General features: G+C 39.4%; 1 protein-coding gene across 1 annotated transcript in view; it reads right to left on the bottom strand.

Moving 5' to 3' along the window:
- Positions 1–200: 200 nt before the first annotated feature.
- Positions 201–15,527, bottom strand: part of TMEM236 (transmembrane protein 236) — a gene marked incomplete at both ends in the record, with an annotated part of 46,991 nt that continues 31,664 nt past the window's right edge. The window contains one exon of the mRNA XM_082845134.1: positions 201–778. Coding sequence (XP_082701260.1) covers positions 201–778 — 578 coding nt within the window. The remainder of the gene's footprint in view (positions 779–15,527) is intronic.

The raw sequence follows: 15,527 nt of genomic DNA, 5'->3' as shown, positions 1-15,527 counted from the left end.
GACTACAACTTTGCTTAAATTTAGCACCATTTGTATACATTTTAAAAATTGATATGCTACAGTTTTTAAAAATAGTTTTTTTCTCTAGTATCTATTCTTCATTTCTTCCTATAGCACAAAAATTTATCCCTGCCCCCCAAAAAGATTATAAATGCGTGCATGTGCATAACAAAGAGGTTTGACCATGGGACATTTCCTTGTTAAAAAGATACCTCAAAGGGAGAGAAAATCCTGAATTTGGTTAAGTAATTGAAGTACACATAAGAGAGAGTCACGAGTACATTTTTACAAAGGCCCAAGACGGGTGTGATCGTTCCCAGGCCAATGATTAAACTAAGTCTAACAAAGATAAAGGGTAGATCCTGGAGCACGATGCCCAGGGAATTCAGAAGCGGGTTCCGGGGAGTCAGTATCATTCGAAGAAGAGAAATGAAACTGAAGATGTAGACGGGGTAGACCCAGCCTGACGTGTACACTTTGTGGTGCCCGGCCACCCGCACCATTTCTATGGTGTCCGACCACAGCAGAAAGCTCCAGAGGAAGATCTCAGCGCGCACATCCTGCTGCGACATCATTCTCAGGATTCCCCGTTCGAAGGTGGGCTCTTGGGGTCCCTCCAGCTCAGGAGTCGAGCCCTCTGTTGTGGCTCCTGGTAGCCATGACAGCCGGGTCCTCCCGGCTGGCTGCGAAGGTGTCAGGTTTTCATTTTGCCTCAATTCATCCGTCACAGTTTTTATTTGCTGCAAACTGGTCGTGTGGATGTGCCTGTCTTCGTTACCTGCAATAAGTTGATTTATTTACATTTTAACTTCAAATTTTTATTTAGAATTTAACTTTTCTTCTAATTTTATTTAAATTTTAAATTTTTATTTAAATTTTAAATTTTTATTTAGAATTTAACTTTTCTTTCAATTTTACTTAAATTTAAATTGTTATTTAAATTAAAATGTAAAATTTTAATTGTTATTTAAATTAAATTTTAATTGTTATTTAAATTAAATTTTTATTTAACTGTGATTTTTAAATTTTTATTTAAAGTGAGATATTTAAATTTTTATTTAAATTTAAAAATGAAATTTAAGTGTTCTCTTATTTGAGGTCTGTTTCACACATGGAATTTCAAGATAGCAATGAGTAGCACAGTGCAGAAAAAACAGAGGCAGAGAAGGCTCTTTGTGTCTTTGTATTTCCCTGGGTTTGGATCCTAAGTCATTTTTACCATTTCAGAATAATAACCATTACTGGTTACTGAGCTAAGTAAGCACTTTCACACATTATCTCATTTAATCCTCAGATAAAAAGGTGAGAGATAGGGATTACTATCCCATTCGATAAATATGGAAACTGGAGTACAAGAGGTGAAATGATGCCTAAATTCAAATACACAGTTAGGAATGGGCAGAGCTGGAATTCACGCCCAGACTTGTTTGACCCCAATTGACAATCCCTTAACTTTATGGCTGCTAGCACTTTCTAGAGGCAATACATCACATGCTAATTATAAAACAGATATATATCATAAAATCAAATGAATCCAAAGTTCAATGGTCCAATCTTATTTTATTAGACACCCACAGAGATCACTACAACCCAGATCGCCAAGCTTAGAGTCTGGTGCTAAGAGGGTCTTCTGAGCATGATCATGAGAGAGCACGAGAGAGCCTTAGTGAAGGATAACATTCTGTATCCAAGATTCTTAAGCTGTTCTTTCCCCCGGAGTTTTTGAACTCGTCAGTGCGATGGGTTAGACTAAAGTATCTCATTTGTGACCATGAAGCTGTGGCTGGTCAACATGTCAGGCATCTGAATGAGTAGGGCATTTCCTCATTAACATCATAAAGTGAGTGAGTGTGTGTGTGTGTGTGTGTGTGAGACAGAGAGAGAGAGAGAGAGAGAAAGAGAAAGAGGGAGAGAGAGAGAGAGGGAATGTGTGTGGCTCTCTGTATACACATGGGTGTTGAGGTTGGGGTTATGAAGGAAGCTCAAATCTCAGAACTTACTAACTGTTGATGGTATGATTTTTCTACATGAAAGGACTAGCACATTATTTTCCAAATATTTGAACACTTAAGCACCGTTTTCATTGCTAAGGAATTTCTCAAGTCTTGACAAAGTTTACTCAGCAAATGTGCTGAGCTGCCACATTACTTGATAAGACAAAATTTAAAGGGAGTCATTAGATGGAATAGCTCTAAAGGTTAAAGACACAAAGTCAATAAAAGTTGCTGAGATGTACTGAGCTGAAGTGAAAACATTTTAAAACAAATAAGTTATTATGATTAATGACTAATAAAAGGCTTGCTTACTATAAGTAGGAGTTGTTTAAAGGACAAACCTCAGTTTTCTTTCTATACAATTAATTATTTTAAAATTTTAAGTGTGAATTGAGTATATTTATCAAGTAAAAAATAAATTCTTGATGAGATATTATTTGCTTCTGGTATGAATCACTCATAAATAAATGTTAGGAACCATAACCCTTAGAAACTTCCTTATCAAACTTAGATGTCACAGTGGCATGAGTAGGAATCTTTTTTTTTAAACTGGAATATGGTTGATTTATAATGTTTTGTCAGTTCAGGTGTACAGCAAAGTGATTCAGTTATATATATATATATATATATTCATTCCTTTTCAGATTCTTTTCCCATATAGGTTATTACAGAATATTGAGTAGAGTTCCCTGTGCTCTAGTAGGTCCCTGTGCTCAGTAGGTCCTTGTTAGTTATCTATTTTATATACAGTAGTGTGTATCTGTTAATCCCAATTTCATAATTTATCCCTTCCCCCTACATGTCCCCTTTGGTAACCATAAGTTTGATTTTGAGATCTGTGAGTCTGTTTCTGTTTTGTAAATAAGTTCATTTGTGTTGTTTTTAAAATTAGATTCTACACATAAGTGATATCCTACAACAATGGAATATTACTCAGCCATAAAAAATAATTTATAAAAAAGAAAAAATAATGCCACTTGCAGCAACATGGATGGACCTAGAGATTATCATACTTAATGAAGTAAGGCAGACAGAGAAAGGAATCATTCTGATAAATTACATTCAAGAGAGAAAAATATATGCTAATTACTATTATTTTAACAATCATAATATCATCTGTTTTTAAACTCAGATGCTCACTTGCATCAATTGTATCTCTTACTTTACCAAAAAAAAAATCAATATAGAAAATACGTTTCTTAGAGTGTGTCAAGTCTTAGAGCACTCTCCTTCACCTCTCGTAGTAGATCAAGGTGTTCAAATGAAGATCCAAATTCCTTTGTCAATATGAGGAACAAAGCATATCATTTGGGCTTTTGAGGATGACTGCAAATTCAGCATCGTTTCAAAGCCAGGAAGTGCAATCTAAGAAGTGACACAATAACATTTTTTGAACAGTCATTGGGAGTCGTAATATCTGAGGATAAGAGCTGTTGGTACAAACAACGAATTCTTAGCTAGGGTTCATTTTTAATGAAATACAAAAGCCCTAATCCATGTGTATTTGGTAAAATCAGCCTCATATTTCTCCACGGCTCATTAGGGACTAGTTTAGATTTGGGGACTAGTTTAGGGTCTCTGCTGTCCTCTTTCCAAGTAAGAAGCATTATAACTATGAGCTGGAAAGCTCTGCTGGCCTCCCAAAGGGCAGGGTAGAGCTGAGGATGTCAAGAATTCATTTGGTCATTAGAACAGACCAGCAAGTTTATCCTCCAGTCACATAAACCTTCATGTATTCAATACTATTCCCTTCGGCTCCATGATTAGTTCCCCTCCAAATTATTATTTTTAAAATTTCCACTTATAGCTGGAATTCTTTTTATTGTTGCTGTTAGTTGTCAGGGTTTCTATTTGAGGAAAATTATATTTACTTGTGCAAAATCTGTAAAAGATATCAACACAAAGAGAGCAATCTACTCACTTCCTTAAAGGCTTACGTTGCCCTGTAAAAAGTAGAGGACTTCCCTGGTCCGCCTGCCAATGCAGGGGACATGGGTTCGAACCCTGGTCCAGGAAGATCCCACATGCTGTGGAGCAACTAAGCCTGTGTGCTGCAACTACTAAGCCTACTCTCTAGAGTCCAAGAGCCACAAGTACTGAGCCAGCGTGCCACAACTACTGAAGCTCGTGCGCCTAGAAGCCCGTACTCCGCAACAAGAGAAGCCACGGCAATGAGAAGCCCACGCACCACAATGAAGAGTAGCCCCCACTCGCCGCAACTAGAGAAAGCCTGTGCACAGCAATGAAGACCCAACACAGCCAAAAACTTAATTAATTAATTAATTTTAAAAGAAAGAAATACAACACATAAAAAATAAAAAGTAAAAATAGCAGGCCTGCTGCATAGTTCCCCACAGCTTATGCCAGCCGCCAAAACAACTTTATATCCTCACCGTGCATGCCAAATAAATAAGGAAATGCAATTTTTTTTTTTTTTTTTTTTGCAGTACGTGGGCCTCTCACTGCTGTGGCCTCTCCCGTTGCGGAGCACAGGCTCCGGACGCGCAGACTCAGCAGCCATGGCCCATGGGCCCAGCCGCTCCGCGGCATGTGGGATCTTCCCGGACCGGGGCACGAACCCGTGTCCCCTGCATCGGCAGGCGGACTCTCAACCACTGCGCCACCAGGGAAGCCCAGGAAATGCAATTTTGATAACAGATAAATGTTTAAGTAGGTAACTCACACCTCTTTTGCTTTATTATTTCTTCATAGTGATGTATTTCTATCTCTAACTTGTTCCCCAAAAGTTTTAGATCACTTACAGGGAAAGTGTAAGTACAACACAACAAATCAGGAGTGAGGAATTTTCTAGAGTGACATGTATTCCTCTTGCAAAGAGAAAAAGAAAGCAATAAAAGTTATTTAAATAAAAAGAGAGCAAAAGGAGAGAGAAGAATCACAAAAAAGGGCAGCTAAAAACAAGACAGGAATGATGCTGCTACTAAAAATGAACTTTTTAAATGAAATCAACATTTTAATTTTATTCATTCAAAAATTTCACTGTATAAAGGCAACTTGGAAAAGGGAAATCTCAGCTTAGGGGTAAAATGGCCTTTTTGAATGGGAAGGGGGCTGGACTCAAGTGCCAACAGCAGGCGAGTGCTAGGTAGCGCCGTTAGTAGGGGGACAGGCTTCAAAACTGCCTCTCCAAACAACAGCTTCAAAACTGCTCCTGACGGGGACTTCCCTGGTGGTCCAGTGGTTAAGACTTCACCTTCCACTGCAGGTGGCACAGGTTCAATCCCTGGTTGGGGAGCTAAGATCCCCGCATGGTGTGGCCAAAAGACTGCACCTGATGTTGGTTAAGGGCTAGAACACTTGGACACCCAAGCTGTCTGCTGTTAGCAGACACACTGTAGAGTGCTTTTCCAAGCTTAGGCTGGGCATTGAGAATGACGCAGCGGATAATGTCCCTGCCTTCACCACTCCGCCCCCTGGATCTGGGAAGTGACAGTTAAGCAGAGACTGAAGAATAAATAGGAATGAATTATGTGAGAATGGAGAAAGGAAATTTCCAGGTGTTAGGAAGAGTAGGTGTAAAGCTCCTTCAGCTAAAATGAGCTGAAAGGAGGAGAGTGTGGTGAGGGGCTGGTGGGGGGCAAGAGAGGGAAGAAGAGGAGAGAAGCTAAGACTTACTAAGTGTCTTCTCCATACCAGGTGCCCTTCTAAGCCCTTTCTATGCATCCATTCACTTCATCCTCAGAAAAACTCTATGATGTGGCTAACAAAGGGGAAAGGTGTGGGGGGAGATAAATTGGGAATATGAGATTAACAGATACAAACTACTATATATAAAACAGATAAGCAGTAAGGATTTACCATAGAGCACAGGGAACTATACTCAACATCTTGTAATAACCTATTATGGAAAAGAATCTGAAATATATACAATATATATAACTGAATCGCTTTGCTATATACCTGAAACTAACACAATATTATAAATCAACTATACTTCAATATAAGAATAATAATAATAAACCTCTATGATGTAGATACTATTATGTTCCCATTTTAAAGATGAGTAAACTGAGGCAGAGGGAGATTAAGGATTGTTTCCAGGGTCACACAGCGAGCAAGGAGAGGGATGGAGCGTGAACCTCAGACCCTTAAGAACTAGACAACACTGTCCGTGGCAAGGCCAGCTGATGTGGAGCTAATGGGCCACGATAAACGTTTTGGACTTGATTCTAAATTTATTCTAAGTTCACCAAAGATGAGGACAATGCAGGGCACGGGAGCTAGAGAGGACCTGGGAATTCATCAAAGAGGCTCTTGAGGCCGTCAAGGCAGCTGATGTGAAATGAGGTTGTTACTCAACTTACAGCAACCAGAAGATCAAATTAAAGACTCATTCAGAAAAAGTATGACTAGTCTTGATGCACAGTCCCTGAAATCAATTTTTCCCTGAGGGGAAAATGGTCTAGAGAAAGAAAACTGCTAATGATTTAAATATAACATGCTGAGACAAAAAAAATAAATCAGGAATAGAAGAAAAGTCACAGTCTTATGAAAAAAATTTTAAAAACATATGAAGCACACAAAGCACTTTCAGTCAAAGTACTTTTAGAGATTAAAAAAATAATGAGGACCTTCAAGATGGCGGAGGAGTAGAATGTGTAAATCACCTTCCTCCCCAAAATACATCTACACATGGAATAACTCCTACAGAACACCTACTGAACGCTGGCAGAAGATATCAGACCTCCCAAAAGGCAAGAAACTGCCCACGTACCTGGGTTGGGCAAAAGGAAAAAGAATAAACACACACAAAAGGATAGGGACGGGACCTGCACCAGTGGGAGGGAGCTCTGAAGGAGGAAAGGTTTCCACACACTAGGAGGCCCTTCGCGGGCGGAGACTGCGGGTGGCGGAGGGGGAAGCTCAGAACCGCGGAGGAGAGCGCAGCCACAGGGGTGCGGAGGGCAAAGCAGGGAGATTCCCGCATGGAGGATCGGTGCCAACCGGCACTCACCAGCCCGAGAGGCTTCTCTGCTCACCCGCCGGGGCGGGCGGGGCTGGGAGCTGAGACTCGGGCTTCGGTCGGAGCGCCGGGAGAGCACTGGGGTTGGCGGCGTGAACACAGCCTGCAGGGGGTTAGTGTGCCACGGTTGGCCGGGAGGGAGTCCGGGGAAAAGTCTGGACCTGCTGCAGAGACAAGAGACCATTGTTTCCTGGTGCGCAGGAGAGGGGATTAAGAGCGCTGCTTAAAGGAGCTCCAGAGACGGGTGCGAACCGCGGCTAAAAGCGCGGACCCCAGAGACGGGCATGAGACGCTAAGGCTGCTGCCGCCACCAAGAAGCCTGTGTGCGAGCACGGGTCACTCTCCACACCCCCCTTCCGGGGAGCCTGTGCAGCCCGCCACCGCCAGGGTCCCAGGATCCAGGGACAACTTCCCTGGGAGAACTCACCGCGCGCCTCAGGCTGGTGCAGTGTCGTTCCAGCCTCTGCCGCCGCAGGCTCGCCCCGCACTCCGTACCCCTCCCTCCCCCTGGCCTGAGTGAGCCAGAGCCCCCGAATCAGTGGCTCCTTTAACCCGTTCCTGTCTGAGGGAAGAACAGACGCCCTCAGGTGACCTACACGCAGAGGCGGGGCCAAATCCAAAGCTGAGCCCCTGGGAACTGTGCGAACAAAGAAGAGAAAGGGAAATCCCTCCCAGCAGCCTCAGGAGCAGCGGATTAAAGCTCCACAATCAACTTGAAGTACCTGCATCTGTGGAATACCTGAACAGACAGCAAATCATCCCAAATTGAGGAGGTGGACTTTGGGAGCAACTGCAGACTTGGTGTTGCTGTATGCGACTGACTAGTTTCTGATTTATATGTTTATCTTAGTTTAGATTTTAGCACTTGTTATCATTGGTGGATTTGTTTATTGGTTTGCTTGCTCTCTTATTTTTTAATTGCTTTTTAATTTTAATAATACTTAAAAATTTTTTAATTTTAATCACTTTTATTTTATTTTATTTCTTCTTTTTTTTTCTCCCTTTTCTTCTGAGCCATGTGGCTGACAGGGTCTTGGTGCTTTGGCCGGGTGTCAGGCCTAGGCCTTGGAGGTGGGAGAGCCGAGTTCAGGACATTGGTCCACCAGAGACCTCCCAGCCCCGTGTAATATCAATCGGCAAAAGCTCTCCCAGAGACCTCCATCTCAACGTTAAGATCCAGATCCACTCAACGACCAGCAAGCTACAGTGCTGGACACCCCATGCCAAACAACTAGCAACACAGGAACACAACCCCACTCATTACCAGAGAGGCTGCCTAAAATCATAATAAGATCACAGATACCCCAAAACACACCACCAAACTTGGATCTGCCCACCAGAAAGACAAGATCCAGCCTCATCCACCAGAACAAAGGCACCAGTCCCCTCCATGAGGGAGCCTATACAACGCACTGAACCAACCTTACCCACTGGGGGCAGACACCAAAAACAACAGGAACTATGAACCTGCAGGCAGTGAAAAGGAGACCCCCAATCACAGTAAGTTAAGCAAAATGAGAAGACAGAGAAACATGCAGCAGATGAAGGAGCAAGGTATAAACCCACCAGACCAAACAAATGAAGAGGAAATAGGCAGTCTACCTGAAAAAGAACTCAGAGTAATGATAGTAAGGATGATCCGAAATCTTGGAAATCGAATGGAGAAAATACAAGAAATGTTTAACAAGGACCTAGAAGAACTAAAGAACAAACAAACAATGACGAACAACACAATAAACGAAAGTAAAAATTCTCTAGAAGGAATCAATAGCAGACTAACTGAGGCAGAAGAACAGATTAGTGACTTGGAGGATAAAATACTGGCAATAACTACCTCAGAGCAAAATAAAGAAAAAGAATGAAAAGAATTGAGGACACTCTCAGAGACCTTTGGGACAATATTAAATGCACCAGCATTCAAATTATAGGGGTCCTAGAAGAAGAAGTGAAAAAGAAAGGGACTGAGAAAATATTTGAAGAGATTATAGTTGAAAACTTCCCTAGTATGGGAGAGGAAATAGTCAATCAAGTCTAGGAAGTGCAGAGAGTCCCATACAGGATAAATCCAAGGAGACACACGCTAAGACATATATTAGTCAAACTATCAAAAATTAAAGATAAAGAACAATATTAAAAGCAGCACAGGAAAAGCAACAAATAACATACAAGGGAAACCCCATAAGGTGAAGAGCTGATCTTTCAGCAGAAGCTTTGCAAGCCAGAAGGGAGTGGCAGGACATACTTAAAGTGATGAAAGGGAAAAAGCTGCAATGAGATTACTCTACCAAGCAAGGATCTCATTCAGATTGGACAGAGAAATTAAAACCTTTCCAGACAAGCAAAAGAAGAGAATTCAGCACCACCAAACCAGCTTTAAAACAAATGCTAATGGAACTTCTCTAGGCAGCAAACACAGAGTAGGAAAACACCTACAATAACAAACCCAAAACTATTAAGAAAACAGTAATAGGAACATAACATATCGATAACTACCTTAAATGTAATTGCATTAAATACTCCAACCAAAAGACATAGACTGGCTGAATGGATACAAAAACAAGACCCATATATATGCTGTCTACAAGTGACCCACTTCAGACCTAGGGACACATACAGACTGAAAGTGAGGGGATGGAAAAAGATATTCAATGCAAATGCAAATCAAAAGCAGGCTGGAGTAGCAATTCTCGTATCAGACAAAATAGACTTTAAAATAAAGACTATTATAAGAGACAAAGAAGGACACTACATAATGATCAAGGGATCAATCCAAGAAGATATAACAACTGTAAATATTTATGCACCCAACATAGGAGCACCTCAATACATAAGGCAAATGCTAACAGCCATAAAAAGGGAAATCGACAGTAACACAATCATGGAAGGGGACTTTAACACCCCACTTTCACCAATGGACAGATCAAACAAAATGAAAATAAATAAGGAAACACAAGATTTAAATGATACATTAAACAAGATGGACTTAATTGATATTTATAGGACATTCCATCCAAAAACAGCAGAATACACTTTCTTCTCAAGTGCTCATGGAATATTCTCCATGATAGATCATATCTTGGGTCACAAATCAAGCCTTGGTAATTTTAAGAAAAGTGAAATCGTATCAAGTATCTTTTCTGACCACAATGTTATGACATTAGATATCAATTACAGGGAAAAAAACCTGTAAAAACTACAAACATATGGAAGCTAAACAATATGCTACTAAATAACCAAGAGATCACGAAGAAATCAAAGAGGAAATCAAAAAATACCTAGAAACAACTGACAATGAAAACACGATGGTCCAAAACCTATGGGATGCAGCAAAAGCAGTTCTAAGAGGGAAGTTTATAGCAATACAATCCTACCTCAAGAAACAAGAAACATCTCAAATAAACAACCTAACCTTACACCTAAAGGAATTAGAGACAGGAGAACAAAAAATCCCAAAGTTAGCAGAAGGAAAGAAATCATAAAGATCAGATCAGAAATAAATGTAAAAGAAATGAAGGAAATGATAGCAAACATAGCAATAAATGATAGCAATAAAACTAAAAGCTGGTTCTTTGAGAAGATAAACAAAATTCATAAACCATTAGCCAGACTCATCAAGAAAAAAAGGGAGAAGACTCAAATCAACAGAATTAGAAATGAAAACGGAGAAGTAACAACAGACACTGCAGAAATACAAAGGATCATGAGATTACTACAAGCAACTATATGCCAATAAAATGGACAACCTGGAAGAAATGGACAAATTCTTAGAAAAGCACAACCTTCCGAGACTGAACCAGGAAGAAACAGAAAATATAAACAGACCAATCACAAGCACTGAAATTGAAACTGTGATTAAAAATCTTCCAACAAACTAAAACCCAGGACCAGATGGCTTCACAGGCGAATTCTATCAATCATTTAGAGAAGAGCTAACACCTATCTTTCTCAAACTCTTCCAAAATATAGCAGAGGGAGGAACACTCCCAAACTCATTCTACGAGGCCACCATCACCCTGATACCAAAACCAGATAAAGATGTCACAAAGAAAGAAAACTACAGGCCAATATCACTGATGAACATAGATGCAAAAATCCTCAATAAATATTAGCAAACAATGCAGCAGCACATTAAAAGGATCATACACCATGATCAAGTGGGGTTTATCACAGGAATGCAAGGATTCATCAGTATATGCAAATTAACCAATGTGATACTCCATATTAAAAAACTGAAGGATAAAAACCATATGATCATCTCAATAGATGCAGAAAAAGCTTTTGACAAAATTCAACACCGATTTATGATAAAAACTCTCCAGAAAGTAGGCATAGAGGGAACTTACCTCAACATAATAAACGCCATATATGACAAGCCCACAGCCAACATTGTTCTCAATGGTGAAAAACTGAAACCATTTCCACTAAGATCAGGAAAAAGGCAAGGTTGCACACTCTCACCACTATTATTCAACATAGTTTTGGAAGTTTTAGACATAGCAATCAGACACAAAAAAGAAATAAAAGGAATCCAAACTGGAAAAGAAGAAGTAAAACTGTCACTGTTTGCAGATGAGATAATAGTATACATAGAGAATCCTAAAGATGATACCAGAAAACTACTAGAACTAATCAATGAATTTGGCAGAGTTGCAGAATACAAAATTAATGCACCGAAATCTCTTGCATTCCTATACACTAATGATGAAAAATCTGAAAGAGAAATTAAGGAAACACTCCTATTTACCATTGCATCAAAAAGAATAAGATACCTAGGAATAACCTACCTAAGGAGACAAAAGACCTGTACTCAGAAAACTATAAGACACTGATGAAAGAAATTAAAGATGATACAAACAGATGGAGAGATATACCATGTTCTTGGATTGGAAGAATCAACACTGTGAAAATGACTCTACTACCCAAAGCAATCTACAGATTCAATGCAATCCTTGTCAAACTACCACTGGCATTTTTCACAGAACTAGAACAAAAATTTCATAATTTGTATGGAAACACAAAAGACCCCGAATAGCCAAAGCAATCTTGAGAAAGAAAAACAGAGCTGGAGGGATCAGGCTCGCTGATTTCAGACTATACTACAAAGCTACAGTAATCAAGACAGTATGGCACTGCCACAAAAACAGAAATATAGATCAATGGAAAAGGATAGAAAGCCCAGAGATAAATCCATGCACATATGGTCACCCTATCTTTGATAAAGGAGGCAAGAATATGCAATGGAAAATGAAAACCTCTTCAATAAGTGGTGCTGTAAAAGAATGAAATTAAAACACTCTCTAACACCATACACAAAAATAAACTCAAAATGGATTAAAGACCTAAATGTAAGGCCAGATACTATAAAACTCTTAGAGGAAAACATATGCAGAACACTCTATGACATAAATCACAGCAAGATCTTTTTTGACCCACCTCCTAGAGAAATGGAAATAAAAACAAAATAAACAAATGGGACCTAATGAAACTTAAAAGCTTTTGCACAGGAAAGGAAACCATAAACAAGATGAAACGACAACCCTCAGAGTGGGAGAAAATATTTGCAAATGAAACAACTGACAAAAGATTAATCTCTAAAATATACAAGCAGCTCACTATCAAAAACACAAACAACCCAATCCAAAAATGGGCAAAAGACCTAAACAGACATTTCTCCAAAGAAGATATACAGATTGCCAACAAACACATGAAAGGATGCTTAACATCACTAATCATTAGAGAAATGCAAATCAAAACTACAATGAGGTATCACCTCACACCAGTCAGAATGGCCATCATCAACAAGTCTATAAACAATAACTGCTGGAGTGGGTGTGGAGAAAAGGGAACCCTCTTGCATTGTTGGTGGGAATGTAAACTGATACAGCCACTATGGAGAACAGTATGGAGTTTCCTTAAAAAACGAAAAATAGAACTACCATACGACACAGCAATTCCACTCCTGGGCATATACCCTGAGAAAACCATAATTCAAAAAAAGTCATATACCACAATGCTCATTGCAGCTCTATTTACAATAGCCAGGACATGGAAGCAACCTAAGTGTCCATCGACAGATGAATGGATAAAGAAGATGTGGCACATATATACAATGGAATATTACTCAGCCATAAAAGGAAACAAAATTGAGTTATTTGTAGTGAGGTGGATGGACCTAGAGTCTGTCATACAGAGTGAAGTAAGTCAGAAGAAGAAAAACAAATACTGTATGTTAACACATATATATGGAATCTAAAAATAAATAAATAATGGTTCTGAAGAACCTAGGGGCAGGACAGGAATAGAGACGCAGATGTAGAGAATGGACTTGAGGACACAGGGAGGGGGAAGTGTAAGCTGGGACAAAGTGAGAGAGTGGCATGGACATATATACACTACCAAATGTAAAATAGCTAGTGGGAAGTAGCTGCATAACACAGGGAGATCAACAGGGTGCTTTGTGACCACCTAGATTGGTGGGACAGGGAGGGTGGGAGGGAGACGCAAGGAGGAGATATGGGGATATATGTATATGTATAGCTGATTCACTTTGTTATACAGCAGAAACTAACACAATGTAAAGCAGTTATACTCCAGTAAAGATGTTTAAAAAAATAAAACAAATATACAAATAAATAATAAAATACACTCCATCTAAAATAAACACTTTGATACTCTTAAGTGTTTAAAATGCAAATTACAAACACTGTTATTTTCACCGTCTCCACTGACTAAACTCTCTGACCTGTGTCTATACACAGTTTCCTTTGAGGAGCATGTCTGAGGTTGGGAAGACAAGTAACGTCACTGCCAAGTAATAATGACAAAACCCCGCGCCGACCTCCCAGCATGGTTATGATGAAGGATTGAGTCAACATTGGTAAAGCATTTAAAATAGTGCGTGACACAGAGAAACAGCCCTATGTGCATTAAATAATTGTTTTAAATGAATTAGAAGAGAATAGAAAATAGAATGCAGTAAACAGTGATTACAGTTAAACTTTGGTTATAGTTACACTGCTACCCAGTATCCCATATATCAGGGGAGGTCAAAACTTCGGAGACATAATGTCAAACTAACAGAGACTAATTCTTTAATTCTTAGATTTGCCTATTCACAAAGAAATATGCTACTGCACAGATATACCCTATGCAGGCAGAGACAGCTTGCACCAGCTGATAGCCATGTGTACCTCTTCTCAACTCCGTGATCAGTGCTCAGCGATACCACCTTGGTATCTGTAAATTGGTCACTGTGAGAGTATTCACCCCGGAAAAAAATTGGCAAATGCTACAAGTCAGGGCTTCCCCACCACCCCCACCCGGAGAGACGGTTGTTTAAACACTGACCAGCGTACTACTCTCTGTGCTCAAAACTGTATGCACGGTTTCATCAAATAATAATAATTAATAATACTAATGAATTCAACCTATCATCAGTTCTGCAAGACTTCTTGGGCATACATTCTCAGTTGTGAGACAATTGTGACAACTTTCTTTACAAAAGGCATTGTATTGTGATCTGGTAAATTCAAAAGCCCTCAGATTCAGTTCCAGTTCCCTGCTAGGCATTGCATAAATCTGACAAGAAATAAATTCATTTCTGAATTTTAGGCAATGTGAAATTCTAAGGGAATTCTTTTGTCTGAGGACACGGCAGGAAGGCTTCGTAGTTTAAAGACCATCTTTCCCTCTAATACTGGACACGAATTGCTAAAAACTGACAATATTATCGATTCTTAAAAATTCCATTTGTTAAGGTTGAGAAAACTTTCTTTATTTTCTAATCTTCAGCTTTTCATTTGGGATATTCTGGTCCTTCTCCTCTTTGATATGTGTTTATATCAGAGAATGTAATTAATTTATTTTTTTCCCCTTTTTTTAAACATCTTTATTGGAGTATAATTGCTTTACACTGTCGTGTTAGTTTCTGCTGTATAACAAAGTGAATCAGCTATACGTATACATCTATCCCCATATCTCCTCCCTCTTGCGTCTCCCTCCCACCCTCCCTATCCCACCCTCTAGGTGGTCACAAAGCACTGAGCTGATCTCCCTGTGCTATGCGGCTGCTTCCCACTAGCTATCTATTTTACATTTGGAAGTGTATATATGTTCATGCCACTCTCTCACTTCGTCCCAGCTTACCCTTCCCCCTCCCTGTGCCCTCAAGTCCATTCTCTACGTCTGTGTCTCTGTTCCTGTCCTGCTCCTAGGTTCTTCAGAACCATTTTTTTTGTGTGTAGATTTCATATGTATGTGTTTAGCATACAGTATTTGTTCTTGAGAGAATGTAATTTAATTTACAGTACATAAGTAGAAAACTTATTTTTCTACATTTAAATTAATATAGTATGTATACTATAATAATGATAATATGAATTATGCTAACAATGTAATAAGTATATTATATATAATATGCATTAATATATACAATAAATAATTCTAGATTTCTAAGTGGTTTGAAATTCCTCTACTAGTTAAGTGCTTGGATATAGACCAGAGCTAGAATCCCCAGTGTGAGCCCAATCAGGGTGACAAAAATGGACACA

This window comes from Leucopleurus acutus (genome assembly GCF_964270905.1).
Source record: "Leucopleurus acutus genome assembly, chromosome: 1".
Lineage (NCBI taxonomy): Eukaryota > Metazoa > Chordata > Mammalia > Artiodactyla > Delphinidae > Leucopleurus > Leucopleurus acutus.
Note: the sequence above shows the minus strand (reverse complement) of the source record. Positions and strands in the feature narration are given on the sequence as shown.